General features: G+C 38.4%; 1 protein-coding gene across 6 annotated transcripts in view; it reads left to right on the forward strand.

Annotated features, from left to right (window-relative positions):
* OSBPL8 (oxysterol binding protein like 8) overlaps nt 1–19,510 on the forward strand; it is a 210,840-nt gene that overhangs the window by 137,072 nt on the left and 54,258 nt on the right. For all 6 annotated transcript variants that reach the window (XM_062203175.1, XM_062203177.1, XM_062203179.1 and 3 more), the window contains 2 exons: nt 11,975–12,045; nt 18,953–19,030. In XM_062203175.1, coding sequence (XP_062059159.1) covers nt 11,975–12,045; nt 18,953–19,030 — 149 coding nt within the window. The remainder of the gene's footprint in view (nt 1–11,974; nt 12,046–18,952; nt 19,031–19,510) is intronic.

Raw genomic sequence — 19,510 nt, forward strand, 5'->3', positions numbered from 1 at the left:
AAAAGACATGACAGCTTTTTCTTAAACCAGGTTAAATGTCATTAAGGTTTTGTTTTGTTCTTGTTGAGCTATAATTGGGAGATTCTTTTTTATTTGCATTTTAATTTGCATTTCTAAAAAGCATTAGTATGTTTTCCTTCCTTATGGAGAAGGAACCTTCAAACATGGAAACTGTATCATTGTCATGCATTTTCACCTATACAGAAACTGAACTACTGGAAATTAGATGGCTGATCAAATGATACAGCTAGTACATGGTGGTGCCAGGTAATCTGACTCCATAGCTTGTTGTCTTAACTATGATTTGAATGAATGATCTACTGTATTAAAAATTTTTTAATACCTGGCTTCTTTCTTGACAGTAATAGTCTTTATTGAAGAAGGGAATGATGGAGAAAACTATGTTGCCATGGTATTATCTTTAACATCTAGTACAGTGTTTGACTCATATTTTTATTAATAAGAAATAAAGTCATCATCATTTCTTAGTTGAATGAAGGGTTTATCATCTATCATTCTAAATACTCATCATCTGGATATCTGTTCTTATTATAGGTTCTGTAACTAAAGAAAATGCTTAGGAAAGAAAAAAATATTTAGGAGTCATCATAAATATATACATGTTGCAGAATGAGAATGAGCCTAGACTGACTGGCTTAAAATTCTAACTTTGTTACTTAGGATCCACTTGGAAGGTATTTAGCTTCAACTGAATACCCAAAAGATACTCTTACTGGTTTGTATAAGTTAAGTAAGAGACAGAATATTCTGGAGAAAGGCTGTTAAGAAAGTATTTAGAATCAACATATCTTTCTAGAGAAAAGCATTTTCATTCTAGACCTCAAATTCTTACTACAAGTAATTTTTCTGTTGAGATGCCTATATCCCATATAGTAATGCCTGGATTCAAGTCCCAGCTCTGCTTCCAATTTTAGCTCTCTGCTAATGTGTACCCTGGAATGTAGTAAGTGATCGTGCAGTTAGCTGGGCACCTGCCAGCCATGTGGAGACCTGGATTGAACTGATGGATAGGAAGGAGCTCTTTCTGGTTCTCCCTCTACTTCTACCTCTTCTTTATCCTTTTCCCTCTCCTTCTCAAATTAAAAAAATGAAACAAACAAAAAAACTTAAGTATATCTAAAAAGGGAAAAGAACAGTATAATAAAGGCAAGAATAGAAATTAATGTAGTAGGAGCCTGTGTTGTGACATAATAGGTAAAGCTGCTGCCTTTGACTCCAGCATCCTTTATGGGTACTGATTCAAGTACCGGCTGCTCCACTTTCCATCCAGCTCCCTGCTGATGTGCCTGGGGAAGCAGCAGCAGATGGCCCACAAAGAAGACCTGGAAGAAACTCCTGGCTCTTGGCTTTGGCCTGGCCCAGCTCTGGCCATTGTGGCCATTTGGGGAGTGAACCAGTGGATGGAAGATCTCTCTCTTTGTCTCTCCCTATATATTGCCTTTCAAATAAATAAAATAAATCTTAAAAAAGAAATTAACGGAGTAGGAAACACACATACAAACACACACACACACAAGATCAGTAATGTCTAGAATTGAATCCTTGACAAAAGACTAATAAAATTGATATACTAGAGGTGAGATTGATAAGGAAAAAGAAAGGAGACATGGGGTTGGCATTGTGGAGTAGTAGGTTAAGCCTCTGCCTGTAAGGATAGCAAACCATGTGGGAACTGGTTTGTGTCCCAGCTACTCCACTTCTGATCCAGCTCCCTGCTAATGTGCCAGGGAAAGCAGTGGAGGATAGCCCAAGTGCTTAGTCCCCTACACTCACAAAGGAGACATGGAAGAAGCTTCTGTCTCCTGACTCCTGGCTTTGGCCTGGTCCAGCCCCAGCCATTGTGGCCATTTGGGGGAGGGAACCAGCAAATGGAAAATTTCTCTCCCTCCTTCTCCCTCCCTTTTCCTGTATAACTCTGCCTTTCAAATAAATAAATAAACCTTTAAAAAAAAAAGGCACAATTAACCAGTATTAGAAATTAAAAAGAAAAAGGGACAAAACTGTTGATGGAGCATGTACTAAACAGATGAACAAGTGAGAGTATTATTCACTTTTGAATATTCGAATGTCTAAATGAAATAGATAAATTTCAGTAATTATAACTTACTAACATTGTTCTAAAGGGAAATGGGACACTTGAGTACTACTAATAGCCATTAAGAAATTGAATTAGAAAACCTCACATCCAGGAGGATGTCAATTGTGTGTTCTACCGAACATTCGAGGAGGAAGTAATTCCAGTCTTGCACAGTAGCTCTCAGAGAATGGAAGTGAAGGAACTGGTGGAAAGAGTAATATTATTGAAAATTTGATATGAAATTCAATGGAAAGAAGTTATTCTGTATTTTTTAAAGATTTATTTATTTATTTGAAAGAGTTACACAGAGAGAGAGGCAGAGAGAGAGAGAGGTCTTCCATCTGCTGGTTCACTCCCAATTGACTGCAACAGCCAGTGCTGTGCCAGTCCGAAGCCAGGAGCCAGGAGCTTCTTCTGGGTCTCCCACGGGGGTGCAGGGGCCTAAGGACTTGAGCTATCTTCTACTGCTTTCCCAGGCCATAGCAAAGAGGTGGATGGGAAGTAGAGCAGCCGGGACTTGAACCGGCGCCCATATGGGATGCTGGCGCTTCAGACCATGGCGTTAACCAGCTGTGCTACAGCGCCAGCCCCTATCCTGTATTTTCCTTACAGTTTTAAATTCATGAATATAGATAATCAAAATCCTTAATAATTATTAAATTATTTAAACATTTAAGAATATAGGATTGGGTTAGCGTTAGAAGTTAATGTGGTTCACAGAAAAAGGGGAAGATATTTAGTATAGCAGTTAAGATGCCATTTGGAGCACCTGCATGTCATATCAGAGTGTCTGGGTTTATGTCTCAGCACTGTTTCCGATTTCAACTTCCTGTTAATGCATACCCAGGGAAGCAGCAGGTGATGGCTAAAGTAATTGGGTCCCTGTCACCTGCATGGGAGAATCAGACTGAGTTCCAGCCTCCTTTTTGGCCTGGCCCAGCCCTGGTTTATTGAAAGAATTTGGGAAGTGAAGCTTTGGATGGAAGATCTCTGTATATGTATATCTCTGTGTTTCAAATAAAAGATAAAGATTAATAAATAATTTAAAGATGAAATTACCTGTTGATTATTTAACAACCATTTTATTTTATAATCACATGGATGTGTGAAAAATTTACCATAAAATTCAAATTTCAAGCTCCGACATTGTGGCACAGTGGGTTAAGCTGTTGCCTGCCACGCTGGCATCCCATGTGAGTATCAGTTCAGGTCCTGTATGCTCCACTTCCAATCCTGCCCTTTGCTAATGTGCCTGGAAAAGCAACAGAGGATTGCACAAGTACTTGGGCCCCTGCATCCATGTGGGAGACCAGATGAAATTCTAGGTTCCTGGCTTAGGTCAGGCCCAGCCCTGGCTGTTGCAGCCATAAGGAGAATGAACCAGCAAATGGAAGAGCTCTCTCTCTCCCTCTCAGCCTCTCCCTCCCTCCTTGTAACTGTGCCTTTCAAATAAATAATCAATCTTTTTAAAAAAATAAAATTCACATTTCATTTTTGGTAACTCAGAAAACTAGAAGGACTGAACTTTCTTAAGTCTCTGTATCTAAATTTATGTATGTACAAGTATACATATGTAAAATTACACAGGAACTCTACATCAGACATTATCTTTAATGATCAAATATTAAGATTCCTTTGAGATTAAGAACAAGACAAGAATAATGCCTGCAATTACTACTGCTGAGCAACATTTTAATTAAGGTTTTAGAAGAATAGAATAGAACAAAGAGCCCAGAAGCAAATCTACACTTATGTGAACATTTGACACATGATGAAGTGTCACTGCAAACCAATGGATAATTGTTTTTAGGTCAATTTGGTATCTAAATGGAAAAATAAAATTGTATGTCTTTGCAAATATCAGTTACAGCTAGGTTATGCACCTAAATGCAAAAGGAAAAGCTACATTGTTAGAAAATACCATTATATCTACAAATTTAGGAAAGAATTTCCTAAAACCTCAAAGCGCTAACCATTAAAGAAAGAGATCCTTAAGTTTGAGTACATTAAAATTCAGAGCTGTTTATCAAAAGAACCCATACAACATACAAAAAGACAATCTATAGAATAGGAAGATATTTGCAACAATACAGTTGTTAAAAGACCCATATCTAGACTATATCAAGAGTTCGTATATAACCCAATAGGAAAAAAGCACCTGTTTTTAAAACATGCATAAAAGATCTGAAGAGGTCCTTCACAAAGGAGCAGTTAACATGAGGAAGCATTCAACCTCATAAGTACTCAGAGACTTGCAGACTGAAACCTTACTGATAAACTACTACACATCTGTAAGACTAGAAGGAAAAAAAGTAAAAATTTTTCAGTACTAGTGTTGCTATGAATATGGAAAATGGACAACTTTTTTGCCTTAAACAATTTATCACTGAAGTTGAAGATATGCATATTCTATAACTGAGAAATTCTGTTTTTATGTTTAAGCCTTAGAGAAATTCGTGGTTATGTCTTTCATTATACATTTCTGGTAATATTCATGACACCATTGTTCATGAGGAGGAAAACCTAATAAGAACACAAGTGTCAACACTTGAGTAGATAAGCACTGGGGAAATCATGCCATGACACTGTAAAAAGCAGAAAAGTTAATACAGTACCTGCTGTGATATGCTAGTAGATGGTAATTGCAAAAGTTAAGATAATAACTTTTTAGGAGAGTGGATTGTGATCAAGAATAGCAGTGTGGAGGATCTTATGAGATGTTTGTAATACTCTATTTCTTGATCTGGATGGTGGCCATGTAAATTCTTTGCATTTATTATGCATTTATGTTTTATGCATTTTTTCTGAAGGGACGCTATATTTAACATTCACATTTTTAAACCTTTAAAAAAGTAAAAATGGAGTTCACTTATTTTTATCAATTTATGAAGTTTTTTAATTTGAAAGGATGAATAGAGATTAGACTCCCTTTTTCAGGACTGGAATGTGAATATGAAAATAATTGCACTATAGTGCAATAAATTTTGTATTATAAGTATGCATGAAATACTTTGAGTTTTAGAGAAGGGTTTCTCTTTGCCTTCATTATCAAAGCAAGAACACCCTAAAAAGGTTGCATTGTTTCTTGAGGGCAGCATGAATTTTAAAGTTAGGCATTATGTCATTCACATTAATCAGCTAACTGAATTTCTGTGAGCCTCAGTTTTTCCAGCCATAAAATATGGCTAATATTTTTTGTAACAACAAAGATTGAGAAAAAATGGAAGTCATGTATCTAGCTTAGTGCATTACACTTATAAAGGTTCCCACAAAGGAGTATTGGTTGCTTTACTATTGTTTTTGTTACTATTATTTTTAATTGACATTATAGTTATCACTGTTTTTGGTAAATGAATCAGAATTAGCCAGGTACAGAGTAAGTTAAAGAGGTAAAGACTAGGCAGGAAAGAATGTCAAAGCAGGAGTCTCATTAACTGGGAGAATAAGAAGGGCTTATGGATTTTCATTTTTTATTGAGGCATAGCACATAGTTAAATGCCCAGGTTTTTTAATTTCTGTGCTATATATGGACACATGTAACCAGTTTCCAGATCCTCAGGAGATTCTCTCATGCCTCTCCTTTATGCCTCTCCCACATTCTGCAGCAAAGGTGAATCATTTTTTTTTTTTTAACCTGTAACCTCATAGAGTAGGTCTATAAATGGAATCATGATATGTGCATTTTTTTATTGATGAAGCAAGATGGCTGCTTTCATTACTCATTATGTCCGTTATTTTGTTCATTTCTATTACTGTGATACTCAGTGTATGAGCATGCGATAATGTATTTATTTATTCTATTAATAGCCATTGAATTGGTTCTAGGTTTTGGTTAATGTGAATTAAGCTGCTGTGAACATTCTTATGATTTTCTCTTGATGGACACAATCATTTCTGTTTGGTATATCTAGAATTAGCTAGCATTTATGTACATCAGAATTCAGCTTTAGTATATACTGCCAAAAATTTTTCAAGATGGTGATATCTCTTTATACTCCCACCAGTAATTAACAGAATTCTAGTTGCTTCAGCATCCTCACCTATACTTTGATGATCGCATTTGTTTATGATTCCACGTTGTGGTGTAGGGCTTTTGGTCAGCAATTAAGAGGCTGGTTAGAATGTACGCATCCCACTTTGGAGTACTTGGGTTCATTCCGTCCCCAGCTCTAGCTCTTGATTCTAGCTTCCTGCTAATGCAGGAATGGTTCAAATAATCAAGTTCCTGCCACCCACTTAAGAGACATGGCTCTCTCCTGGCTGAATCAGCCCCAGGTGATATGGGCATTTGGGGAGTGAGCAAGAAAATGGAAGGTTAAATTAATGGATTAGTATATTTTCTTCTCTGCTACTAGGATTGAATGATCCATCTTTTTTTACCAGAGAGGAGAAAAAAAAATTCCTCTTATTTATTTATTTATTTTGACAGGTAGAGTTATAGACAGTGAGAGGGAGAGACAGAGAGAAAGGTCTTCCTTCCATTGGTTCAATCCCCAAATGGCCACCACAGCCAGCACTGTGCTGTGCTGATCCGAAGCCAGGAACCAGGTGCTTCCTCCTGGTCTCCCATGCGGGTGCAGGGGCCCAAGCACTTGGGCCATCTTCCACTGCCCTCCTGGGCCACAGCAGAGAGCTGGACTGGAAGAGGAGCAACCAGGACTAGAACTCGGTGCCCATGTGGGATGCTGGCACCGCAGGCAGAGGATTAACCAAGTGAGCCATGGCGCTGGCCCAGTAAAATATGTGGATTAAGAAAATGAACAGTATAATGACAATCGCTTTAAGTAGCACTCTGACCTCAGAATCAGCCCTTAAGACATTCTGATCTGGCTGAAAAGCCCACAAGAGCATTCCAGGCATGGAAAGCCAAGACACTGTGGCAAAAAATGTCTTACATGAAGGAACTCAGTGGGTAAGACCCCAGTAGAAAGAAGTGGTCATCAAAGAAGGAGGTACTTTTCTCTGAAGGGAGGAAAGAACTTCCACTTTGCTTATGGCCTTGTCTAAATACTGAAGGAGTTTTGGGGGTCTGAAGGCTTCCATAGCCTAGGCTGCTTATGCAAAGAACTTCGGGTGATCACTGCCATGATACATAAGAGTATTAATTGTTAAATTAACAATAGGAGTCATTGTGTACTAATTTCCCATTTCTGTTCTCAAAGAGTTGTATTATGAGAGTTAACAGTAAAACTTGTTTTCAAAGATTTATTTCATTTTAGTGTATTAAGTGGAGGATATTCTTAAAGTTGTAGTTATGCCTAAGTGTCCAACTCCATTGCTTGTTTTCTTAGGTGCTTCCTTAATTAAGGATAAAACTTCTTCTTGAGGACTTACTTTCTTTTAATGTATTAAATGGAGGGTATTCTTATGTATCATAAGTTATCGTTATGTCTAAGTGCTGGAAAAGATGTATCATTCTTGGATGTTACTTTAAAGTTAATTAAGTTTCTTTTAAAAAAAAAAAGTGAAATTAACTTTGAGATGCAGTGACTTTGAACAGCCCTTGTCTCAACTGTTGAGCAACAGATTTTTGTTATTGTTTTTCATGCAAATTGTTGAACTATTTACTTAGTATAGAGTTGGTCTTCTGTGGAAAAAGTTAATTGAAAGTGGATCTTAGTGGAGAATGGGACTGGGAATGGGAGGAGGAGGAGGAAGAGTGGGAGTGTGGATGGGAGGGTGCGTATGGTGTGAAGAATCACTATATTCCTAAAGTTGTACTTATGACATGCACAGCTGAAGTTTGTATTCTTTAAATAAAAGGTTTCTTTGGGAAAAACAAAAGAAAATGAAATGGATTTGATTTTAGCTATTGTAAACCAAATACGGTATAAATGATGTTATCGTTAATATGCTAGAAATGATCTTAAAATGCTTCAGGTGGAGTAGGTTGTAGTGTAGCAGATTAGGCTGATGCTTGGGCTGCCTGCTTCCCATATTGGAATGCTGTTTTGAGTACTGGCTACTCTGATTTTGATTTGGGTCCCTGCTACCCATGTGGGAGACCCAGATGGAGTGCCTGGTTCCTGGCTTCAGCCTTGACCAGTCTCAGCTGTTAAGCCATTGGGTACTGAAGCAGCAGATGAAGATCTTTCAATCTCTCTCTCTCTCTGTCTCCCCCTCCCTTTCAAATAAATAAATAAATCTTTCTAGAAAGTGCTTTAGGCCCTGATACTACTGGATGATTTTTAAGTGCTGTTTTATGAATAAATATACGTATTTTTTTTTAAAAAAATTATTTGTTTTAACGAGTTACACAGAGAGAGTAGAGTCAGAGAGAGAGAGAAGACTCCCATCTGCTGGTTCACTCCCCAGTTGGCCACAACGGCCAGTGTTGCGCCTATCTGAAGCTAAGAGCCAGGAGCTTCTTCCAGGTCTCCCACGCGGGTCCAGGGGCCCAAAGACTAGCACCATCATCTACAGCTTTCCCAGGCCATAGCAGAGAGATGGATCACAAGTGGAGCAGCCGGGTCTCGAACCAGTGCCTATATGGGATGCTGGCACTGCAGGCTGCAGCTTTACCCAGTATGCCACAGTGCTGGCCCCAATATACGTGTTTTAATATAGGTTACTATTGGACTTGGGATTTTAATAGTTAATATTATCAGTCATCAAAGGTTGAAAAGATCCTCATTAAATGTATGCTGGAAAGAGGCATTTTGCCTGTATCTCACACTGGAATACCTGGGCTGAATTCTTGATTCTGGCTCCTGACTCCAGCTTCCTGATAACACATTGTAATGGTGATGGCTCAAGTAATTGGGTTTCTGCAACCTATATGAGGATCTGGATTACATTCCCAGCTCCTTCTAAGCCCTGTCTCAGCCTTAGCCATTACTGGCATTTGGGGAGTAAATCAGCAGATGAGAGTACTCACTTGCTCACTCTTTGGCTCTCAAAAAATACATATTTTTTTTTAACTTTTATTTAATGAATATAAATTTCCAGTGTACAGCTTATGGATTACATTGGCTTCCCCCTCCCATAACTTCCCTCCCACCCGCAACCCTCCCCTCTCCCGCTCCCTCTCCCCTTCCATTCACATCAAGATTCATTTTCAATTCTCTTTATATACAGAAGATCAATTTAGTATAAAGATTTCAACAATTTACACCCACATAGAAACACAAAGTGAAACATACTGTTTGAGTACTAGTTATAGCATTAAATCACAATGTACAGCACATTAAGGACAGAGATCCCATATGAGGAGCAAGTGCACAGTGGCTCCTGTTGTTGACCCAACAAATTGACACTCTAGTTTATGGCGCCAGTAACCACCCTAGGCTGTCGTCATGACTTGCCAAGGCTATGGAAGCCTTCCAAGTTTGCCGACTCTGCTCATATTTAGACAAGGTCATAAAAGACAGAGTGAGGATAGTAACCAATGATCCTAAGAGTGGCATTTACCAGGTTTGAACAATTATACAGCATTAAGTGGGGAAGAGGACCATCAGTACACACAGGTTGGGAGTAGAGCCATTGGTGGTAGAGTAGAGGTTATGATTACAAAGGAATGAGGCCCAAGTGCACTAGACAGGGCCTAGAACAAAGGACAGAGTCATTATTAGAGGAGCTAAGAAAGGTGCTGTCTAAGCTACAATTAAGTTTTCTGATTGAGAGGCAAATAGAACCTGATAGAAGGGGCTTGATAATAATCTGGTGGGCTTTAGGCCTTGTAAGTTAAAGAGGCCCAGACCTATCTATCTCTTCACATGGGGTATATCCTAAGGGAGGTGTGAAGCTCCTAGGGGAAGGCACTCTGTTGACTTTCATTACTTGGCTGGCCTGGGAGGAGAGCTGGCCAGGTAAAGGCAGGTGGCATCTCTAACAAGAAATTTACAGTTCTGCCTGCAATGTTGCTGACCCTACTTGACCATACCCTCAGCTGCAGTGGTCACTTTGGATTTGGCAATCTACAAAAAGAGTTAAAGATTTTAAAAGCTATTATTAAAATTACTATATTGGTCTATTATGCTATGTTATATGTGTGTACATATTGTATGTCCACATGGGGAAATTTTATTAAGAGTTTTATTTTAAATGGCTTATAGATAAGATTGTCCATAAATTTAAGCTGCTAAAATTGATCAAAGATACATTTTAATTTGTGTGACCTGAATCTGTGTATCATATGTTTTAAATTTGTTGGTAGAAAGAAACTAAAAACATTTTAGATGGTTGTGCTTAAGTTTACTGGTTAAACAAACTACACCATGTTAGATATTTAAGAGGTGTTTTCAAATACATGATTCTTAAAATTTCTAGAAGGCATTGGACCTTCTGGTAAATGTTTTCTTAAGTTGTTATCTAATGGTTGAAACGGTTTGCTAAGTATTCATGTAATATTGCTGTTGTCAGCAAGCGATCTAGGACTTGCTCCCTCATTTCTCTATTCTAAGCCCAACTTGTTCTTTCATTTCTCTATTCTCCTCAAGGTAGGAAACTAATTCTATTATGCAGGAATCTGTAGGATGCACAATTTAATCTTTAGACCTTATAAAAGAGATGGCTAACATTTTTCTGTAATAGCATAGCCAAAATAAGAACTTAAATAATAATCTCATAGCTAGATTCACTTCGCCATCAGCAAAGTATACAGTAAGTAGAAAAAAACCTCCCTTTCAGACCAAAGGGAAAGAAAGTTTTAAAGTGAGAATATAATTTTCCTCATGGGCATTGTCTACCTTGGAAAAAGTACTACAGAACATGCCTGTGACTATAGACTTGTAGTTCAGGCCACCAAAGATTAGAGATGGGACTTAGGCACTCCCTTGACTTGCATCCTCTGGTCTGCTTTAACACAAACCAGGAGGAAAAGAAAGCTAGGCATCAGAAGCAATGGGTGGCAGGCCTATTGATGGCTGATCTGTACAATGATCTGCCCTCAAGGAGACCCAACAGGCCAGTCCACTGCAGTGGCTTTCAATGTGGTAAGCCTGGGCTTCAGCAGAAGTCAGCTTGTGAAGAGCCCTGGCAGCTCTGCCAAGAGTTGGATCACTGGAAATGGACCTGCCCTGGAGTCGAAGGATGCCCAGGTCAGAGCCACAGATCTTATTGGCTCTAAGCTGAAAAGCCCTTCACTCAGCCCAACTTCCAAAAAAATACATAATTTTAAAAAACAAACTTGGAGGCATTTTTTAAAAAACAAGGTTATGCCTGTCACACAAATCTCAGCATAAGCAGCTTTAATTGTATCCTTATAATATTAATTTTTTGTTTTATTATTGTATTATATGACTACAGTAATATATGCACGTTTGTCCAACTGTACCTAATTTTTTTAGAATTCATATAGCAATAGAAAGTGATAACAGAGATTAATTGAATGTATCCCGTGTGCAGAATACTTTGTTAAATTCTTATTATCTTAACGTATTCATCTGATTCTCACAATAAGCATGTTATTGGAATTTTTTTTTTTTTTGAAGTATGTTTCTCATTTGAGATTTATCTCCCCAGTATTCTTTCATCACCCATTCTGGAATTTTTTTCTGGTTTGACAAGAGGTGTGAAAAATATACTGGGTTTGTTCTGTTTGAATTATTTGTTGGAAACTAGCTCACTAGAATAAAAGTTCTTAAGGGCCAAGTACTCCAGGAACACAGAAAAGAGATATTTAGCTTGATATTGGTGGTTTCAGGGAAAAAATAATTCCCTGTGTAAGCCATAAATTCTAAGGAAGTATTATACTAGAGATGGCCTTTAAACTATGATGATTTAAAACTCTGTGTATAGTCTAGGCCTCTGGCATTGCTTCATATCAATATAATGTATATTTCAAATTGAATGACCTATATATATTTGCTGGTAACATTAGTGACCATATATCTATTCAAAAGTGGTAATACTGAAATTTTGTCAATATTTTTGAAGGTTTTGAAAGAGGGAAGGAAGATATTTCTCAAAATAAGGATGAATCTTCACTTTCTATGTCAAAGAGCAAGGTAAGCATACTGTCGACCACATTTATATGACATTATTTTCTAATATTTAAGATAAGGGATCTAACACTGAAATTCTGTCAAGCTTTTATGGGATAGTTTTATATTGATATATCTAAACCATGTAGTATATATGAAAAGAATAAAATACCACAGGGGTTAATTTAAGTGCTGTTATTTACTTGGAAATTCAATGTCTTGGTAACTTGTGTTCTCTCCAGAATAATACTGATTCTGATATGTTTTCTACAGCTGTAGTCAGAATAGTGTCTGAGTCTTCAGAGGTGTTCATGTTTGTTTGATAGGAATTCTTAAGAGTGTTTGGTTTAATCAGATGGCAGTCAAAATATATATATTTACCAATTAAAGGCCAGAGATCTTCGCAGTAACAACCTACAATTGAACAACATTTTCTTGGAATAAGACGTAGTTTCTAAATCAGTATTTCTCAGATTGTAATACTCTCATATATAACTCTAAGGTCTTGTAAGAATTATTTTTCTTTTTTAAAAAAATTTCATTTTTGTCCGGCGCCGTGGCTTAACAGGGTAATCCTCCGCCTTGTGGCACCGGCACACCGGGTTCTAGTCCCGGTCGGGGTGCCGGATTCTTTCCCTGTTGCCCCTCTTCCAGGACAGCTCTCTGCTATGGCCCGGGAAAGCAGTGGAGGATGGCCCAAGTGCTTGGGCCCTGCACCCGCATGGGAGACCAGGAGAAGCACCTGGCTCCTGGCTTCGGATCAGCGCGATGCGCCGGCCGCAGTGGCCATTGGAGGGTGAACCAGCGGTAAAAAGGAAGACTTTTCTCTCTGTCTCTCTCTCTCACTATCCACTCTGCCTGTCAAGAAAAAAAAAAAAAATTATTTTTTTCAAATTTTCGGTTAAGGTAATTTTTTGACACCTGGGAAGAGGATAATGCAGTATGCCAGCACATATACAAAGCATAAACCATTCATGCCAGGCACTTAGACTTCCCATTTCCCCTATCTTTTCTTTTGTTGGACAATTTTTTTCTTTAAGAGTACATATTCAGGGCCGGTGCCGTGGCTCACTTGGTTAATCCTCCGCCTGCGGTGCCAGCATCCCGTATGGGCACCAGTTCTAGTTCCAGTTGCTCCTCTTCCAGTCCAGCTCTCTGCTGTGGCCCGGGAGGGCAATGGAAGATGGCCCAAGCACTTGAGAGGCATGGGAGGCCGTGAGGAGGCACCTGGCTCCTGGCTTGGGATTGGTGCAGCGCTGGCCGTGGCGGCCATTTGGGGATTGAACCAACGGAAGGAAGACCTTTCTCTCTGTCTCTCTCTCTCACTGTCTAACTCTATCTGTCAAATAAATTTTAAAAAAAAAAAGTACATATTCAAATTGAGAAACACTATAGTACAGCTTCCCTACAGGTTTGTAGTTCACTAGATTTTCTATAACTTGCAGACTGTTCTGTCTGGTCAGGTTTAGTGTCAGGAGTAGCTTTTATGTTTGTGGAATCAAGCTTCAATGATTCTAGCAAAACCTTTCTCTTAAGCCAGTGAACTCTGTGCTGTTCTCTGCTGTGGATCATACTCTTATAACAATATGTTTTTTGTTCTTATTCTTGGGAGTGATTGAGAGGATTACACAATTTGTTTATATTTATGATTTTACACAAATATTATTCACACTTTTCAAATATCTATTACATAAAAGTTCATTTATCATGTATAAAGTACTTAAGCTAGAAGTTTGGTAGTACTTTGTATTTATATAATATGAACACATATATAGTGTGTATATGTATAATTTTATATATGTATATATACATGCATGCACATACATAATATAAATGTTATATGTAAATGCCTCAGTCATGTAGGGAAGAAAAGATTTCTTTCCTTTCCTATTGCAACGTATGTGAGTAAAACCAGTATAACAAAAGACAGATTAAAGAGAAGAAAGCTGACGAATTGATTTAATACAAATTCTGTGTGACAAAGGTTAGAGTTCAAGAAGAAGACCCTATTCTGGGTATTTTTATGGTTTTGGCATATTCAGTCATGTAGAAATTGTTTAGACAGAGGAGAATATGATTTAATAATAGTAAGCTGGGAGGAATTTAGCAAGGCCTGTTTGTTCAAATTCTTCTTGGTGTCTCTGTCTTTGGGTCCTTTTTCTTGAGTAGAGAGAGAGTACTTCCCTCAAGGGAAGGTTAGAAAGTTCTTTTGTAGCCCTCTTTTGAGGAGAAAGTCAGATAGGGGCTTTCCTACTTCTGAACCTTTTCTCAGTTTCCTTCAGCTTCAAACATTCCACATGCCAAGATGCCATTTCTGGGGGTGATAGTTTCTGAGCCCTGTCAATCATTTTTTTTTTTAATTTATTTTTTCTTTATTTGAAAGGCAGAGTTAGAGAGAGAGAAGGAATGAATCTTCAGTCCATTGGTTCACTCCCCAAATGGCCACAATAGCCACCGCTAAGACAGGCCAAAGCTAGGAGCCTGGAGCTTCTAGCTCCATGTGTCCCAAATGGGTGCAGGAGCCCAAGCACTTGGGCCATCTTTCACTGCTTTCCCAGGTGCATTAGCAGGGAGCTGGATTGGAACTGGAGCAGCCAGATCCCAAGCCAGCGCCCATATGGGATGCCATTGTTACAAGTGGAAGCTTAAGTTGCTATGCCACAATGCTGGCCCCTGGTCAATCATTTTACATGAGTTGTGTAGTTCAAGAAAATCAAAAAGGCAGTAATTTGTCTTGGATCTGACACAATTAGAATGCAGTGGAATTTTTAATATTTTTTAAGATTTATTTTTTATTTGAAAAGCAGCATTACAGAGAGGCAGAGAGAGATTATCTGCTGGTTTACTCCCCAGATGGCTGCAGTGGCTGGAGCTGAACTGATCAAAGCCAGGAGCCAGGAGCTTCTTCACGTCTCCCACACTGCTGCAGGAACCCAAGGACTTGGGCCATCTTCTACTGCTTTACCAGACCATAGCAGAGAGCTGGCTCAGAAGTGGAGCAGCTTAGTCTTGAATCAGCACCCGTATAGGATGCTGGCACTGCAGGCAGTGGCTTTACCCACTATGCCACAGTGCCAGTCCTGAATTTTTTATTTTTAAATATAAGCTATTTTCAAGCAGTTCATACTAAAATTGATGAGTGTACACATGTTATCTCATTTAACCTCAAAACAACCCTGTGAGTTAGTAGTAATTGTCTCATTTGAGGGATCTAAGACTGACAGAAATTAAATCACATATCAAAGTCATGTAGTCTGTAAGGGGACAGTAGTTAAAGGGGAAGAAAGAGAGAAAGACAAAAGGAAAATGTAAAAGCAAAACATTCTAAGGCCATTTAACAAAGAGGCAAGCAGTTCTATACATTAAATCCTGTGGTTATCATTAAGCTACTAATCAAAGTTTATGAAAGAAGGGACACTTTGGGGCTGGCGCTGTGGCACAGCAGGTTAAAGCCCTGGCCTGAGGTGCCAGCATCCCATATGGGCACCAGTTCTAGTCCCGGCTGCTCCTATTTCGATCCAGCTCTCTGCTGTGGCCTAAGAAAGCAATGGAAGATGGCCTCAGTCCTTGGGCCCCTGCCCCCACGTGGGAGACCCGGAGGAAGCTCCCTGGCACCTGGCTTCGGATTGGCACAACTCCGGCCATTGCAGCCATCTGGGGAGTGAACCAGCGGATGGAAGACCTCTCACTCTGTCTCTACTTCTCTCTGTAACTCGTCTTTCAAATAAAGTAAATCTTAAAAAAAAAAAAAAAAAAAAAAAAGGAAGGGACATTTAAGAGGTATGTCAATACATAAAACTTAGAAAATAATGTCTAAAAAAAAAATCTGTGGAACTAGTTTGTTTTACGGAACTGAACTGCAAATATGACAAATATCCCTTGAGGTACATGTGCTCCAATTTATAAGCTTGTGTACAACACCCTTCTGCTCTCTGTTCCCTTATGTATAGAAATCTTTCAAGAATGACCAAGTCAGATTTTTGTCATTTGGAATTGTTGGAGAAACAGATTTCTTCTTGTTCTTAAGATGTCTTAAATTTGAGTCTGGTTGAGATTCTTTGTGAACAGTTTTAAAAGATAAGAAAACAATACAGTAAGATGACTAAGAACATAAGGCTAGAAATTAGACCAGGGTCCAAATCCCAGCTCATCTGCTTACTGCTTGTGCTTGAATGATTCTGCAAAGATATTTAATCTACTCATCTCATTAGTGAAAGGGGATAGGTAATACTACTGTGTTATGGGGTTACTATAAGTATTACATGATGTAGTATACATAAAGGTATTTAATATGGTACTTGATAAATAGTAAGCAGCAGTGAACTTTTATTAAATTATAAGCAAATACTATTAATATTCTTCATTTAAAAGTATCTAAAAGTATATTAAAATAAACAGTTTCCTACTAAGTTGTGGGTAATAGACTCCTGGTCATTTTAAACATGCTCTGATTATAATTGTGCCACCTTTGCATTCCCAGGGTCAAGAGAATACAGAGACTTGTTTGGCTTGAGGAGTTTTGTAGGATTATTTTGGTTATATTTATGCCATCATCATGGTACTAAGCAGAGTGATGTTAAAAGGCAAGATCTAAAAGGAATAACTTTAACTAAGATTTAACTAGGTTGATCCCCACCTTGTATGTTGAGAGTTATTGTGGTTCCCTTCCAGTTCAGCCAGTTACTATCATCATTAAATTGGTATTTCATACCAATGCAGAGAGGTTTTTTTTTTTTGAAGAGATGAGTGAAATGAACTGCAAGTGTCAGTTTCATTTTTTACTTTATTAATTCATATTATTTTTAATATTATGGATTATTAATATTATGAATTAATTCATATTATTCAGATATTTCTTGGGTCTTTTTTTTCAGGTGACACATTGTGTATCATTGATGAATAAACATATGCTGTCTGCCTTCATAGACTTTAAAAAAAAAAAAAAGATTTATTTATTTTGCTTGAAAGGCAGAGTTACAGAGAGAGAGGGAGAGACAGAGAGAAATCTTCCATCTGCTGATTCACTCCCCAAATGGCCACAATGTCTGGGGCTGGGCCAGGCCGAAGCCAGGATCCAAGAACTTCATCTAGGTCTCCCACATGGGTTCAGGGGTCCAAGTACTTGAGCCATCTTCCACTGCTCTCCCTGATGCATTAGCATGGAGCTATATCAGAACTGGAGCTGGGAGTTGAACTGGTGCCTACATGGGATCCCAGCATCGCAGGTGGCAGCTTAACCAATTATGCCACAACACTGGCCCAAACCCTGATGGATCTTAAAATTGAGTGAGGGAGTATATATCCAAAGGTTTTTTATCATTGCTTACATCTGGTGATATTACATAGAACTGGTCATTCAACACTTGGAAGTCATTATTTGGATCAAGTCCCTTATACTTTATTGGCACTGGGAGTATTGCTGAGAACTTTATCTTCTCCTTTGTCTAACAATGGATAACAATGAAAATCTTAGGGAAGTAAAGTAATATGTTTAATTTTCTTGTTAAAAGATATACAGAAAACAGCATTTAGTTTTGTGCGCTTCTACTCTGGGAACATAATATGATCTCTTTCAATAAGCACTGAGTTAGAAGTTTCATGGGCCCCTGAACCCACATGGGAGACCCAGATATGAAGTTCTTGGATCCTGGCTTCGGCCTGGCCCAGCCCCAGCCATTGTGGCCATTTGGGGTGTGAATCAGCAGATGAAAGATTTCTCCCTGTCTTGCCCTCTCTCTCTCTGTAACTCTGTCTTTCAAGCAAAATAAATCTTTTTTTTTTAAAAAAAAAAAAAGTCTGTGAAGGCAGACAGCATGTTTACTCATCAATGATATACAGTGTGTCACCTGAAAAAAAGACCCAGGTTCTGATCCCCGCTATATTAATGATTATTCTCCCTGAATCCCCCTTTCATGATTTGTAAAATGGAGGGGAAAACCACCTGTTGGGACCAACTCTCAAGGTTCTTATGAAGATTAAATAAAAATACGAAGCATAAACTGAGAAGTCAGGAGCAAGTATAAAACGTTAGCGGGCCGGCGCTGTGGCTTAACAGGCTAATCCTCCGCCTTGCGGCGCCGGCACACCGGGTTCTAGTCCCGGTTGGGGTGTCGGATTCTATCCCGGTTGCCCTTCTTCCAGGCCAGCTCTCTGCTGTGGCCCGGGAAGGCAGTGGAGGATGGCCCAAGTGCTTGGGCCCTGCACCCGCATGGGAGACCGGGAGAAGCACCTGGCTCCTGGCTTCGGATCAGCGCAATGCGCCAGCCGCAGCGGCCATTGGAGGGTGAACCAACGGCAAAAAGGAAGACCTTTCTCCCTGTCTCTCTCTCTCTCACTATCCACTCTGCCTGTCAAAAAAAAAAAAAAAAAAAAAAAAGATATTAGCAACAACAATTTAAGTGTACTGGGTTGATAGAAAATAAATGACAGGAATATTGATGTGTAAACACTGTGCAAATTAGGTAGGATGGTTAAATACTAGTTTGTGAAGGTATGTATATTTCTTCCCATTGACAGAGGTATAACAACTTGGCTTTGTTTGCAACAATCTACTAGAATCTACAGGGTTTGGTTTCTTATTTAGAATATTTAAACTGTTTAAAAAACACTACTTTGGCTACTTTTGTGTAAGAATAACAAAATAATTATATATGTTCTTAGAAACACTCTGAAAAATGTAATAATTTATAGATGATCTTATTTTTCACATTCTAGATTAATTTATTGATTTATTAATTTATTGATTAATTTTTACTTTGTGTATTTGAAGGCTTGACATGTAGGAGAAAAAAATCAATATTTGAAAGTGTACATTTCCTTAAATTATAGCAATGTCACAAATATAACTTTAACATTAATTTCTATATGGCATGTAAAGAACAAGTGAAGACTAATTATTATTTCTCTTCTGTTCATTTCTGTGTGATTTCAGTCTGAATCTAAACTTTATAATGGCTCAGAGAAGGACAATTCAACTTCAAGCAAACTCACAAAAAAAGAATCTCTTAAGGTTAGTTTTTACAGTTATTTCTATAAAGTTACTTACATTGTGCTTTTCATGTGCCTTTCAAAGTAGACTAACTATAAACATATATGTATGTTCCTAAAGAAGGAAGAAAATTTCAGAGAGACAGGTGGACAGGCACACAGAGAAAGTATTAATATTTGTAGGATGCAGTAGAGTCACCTAATCAGGCTACTTGGTAACTGCCCCAGGGCAGGCTGTTGTAGGCCTATCCTGACCCCTCAGGGGCTGAGGATTTGCTGTCTCCACAGCTATACCAGGCTAGCAAGCATAGAAATGTGTTGTAAAACAGGTGATGGGAAATTCTGTTGCACACTGAAATTACCAGTAGCTGAGTCATGGGCTTAATTTGTCCCACAAGTGTGTGTGTGTGTATGCATTTTGTTTTGTTTTTAAATATTTTATTTATTTGCATTTTCCTGATGGCTAGGGATCCTGAGTATTTTTCCTGTGTCTGTTGGCCAT

Source organism: Lepus europaeus, chromosome 10 (genome assembly GCF_033115175.1).
Source record: "Lepus europaeus isolate LE1 chromosome 10, mLepTim1.pri, whole genome shotgun sequence".
NCBI lineage: Eukaryota > Metazoa > Chordata > Mammalia > Lagomorpha > Leporidae > Lepus > Lepus europaeus.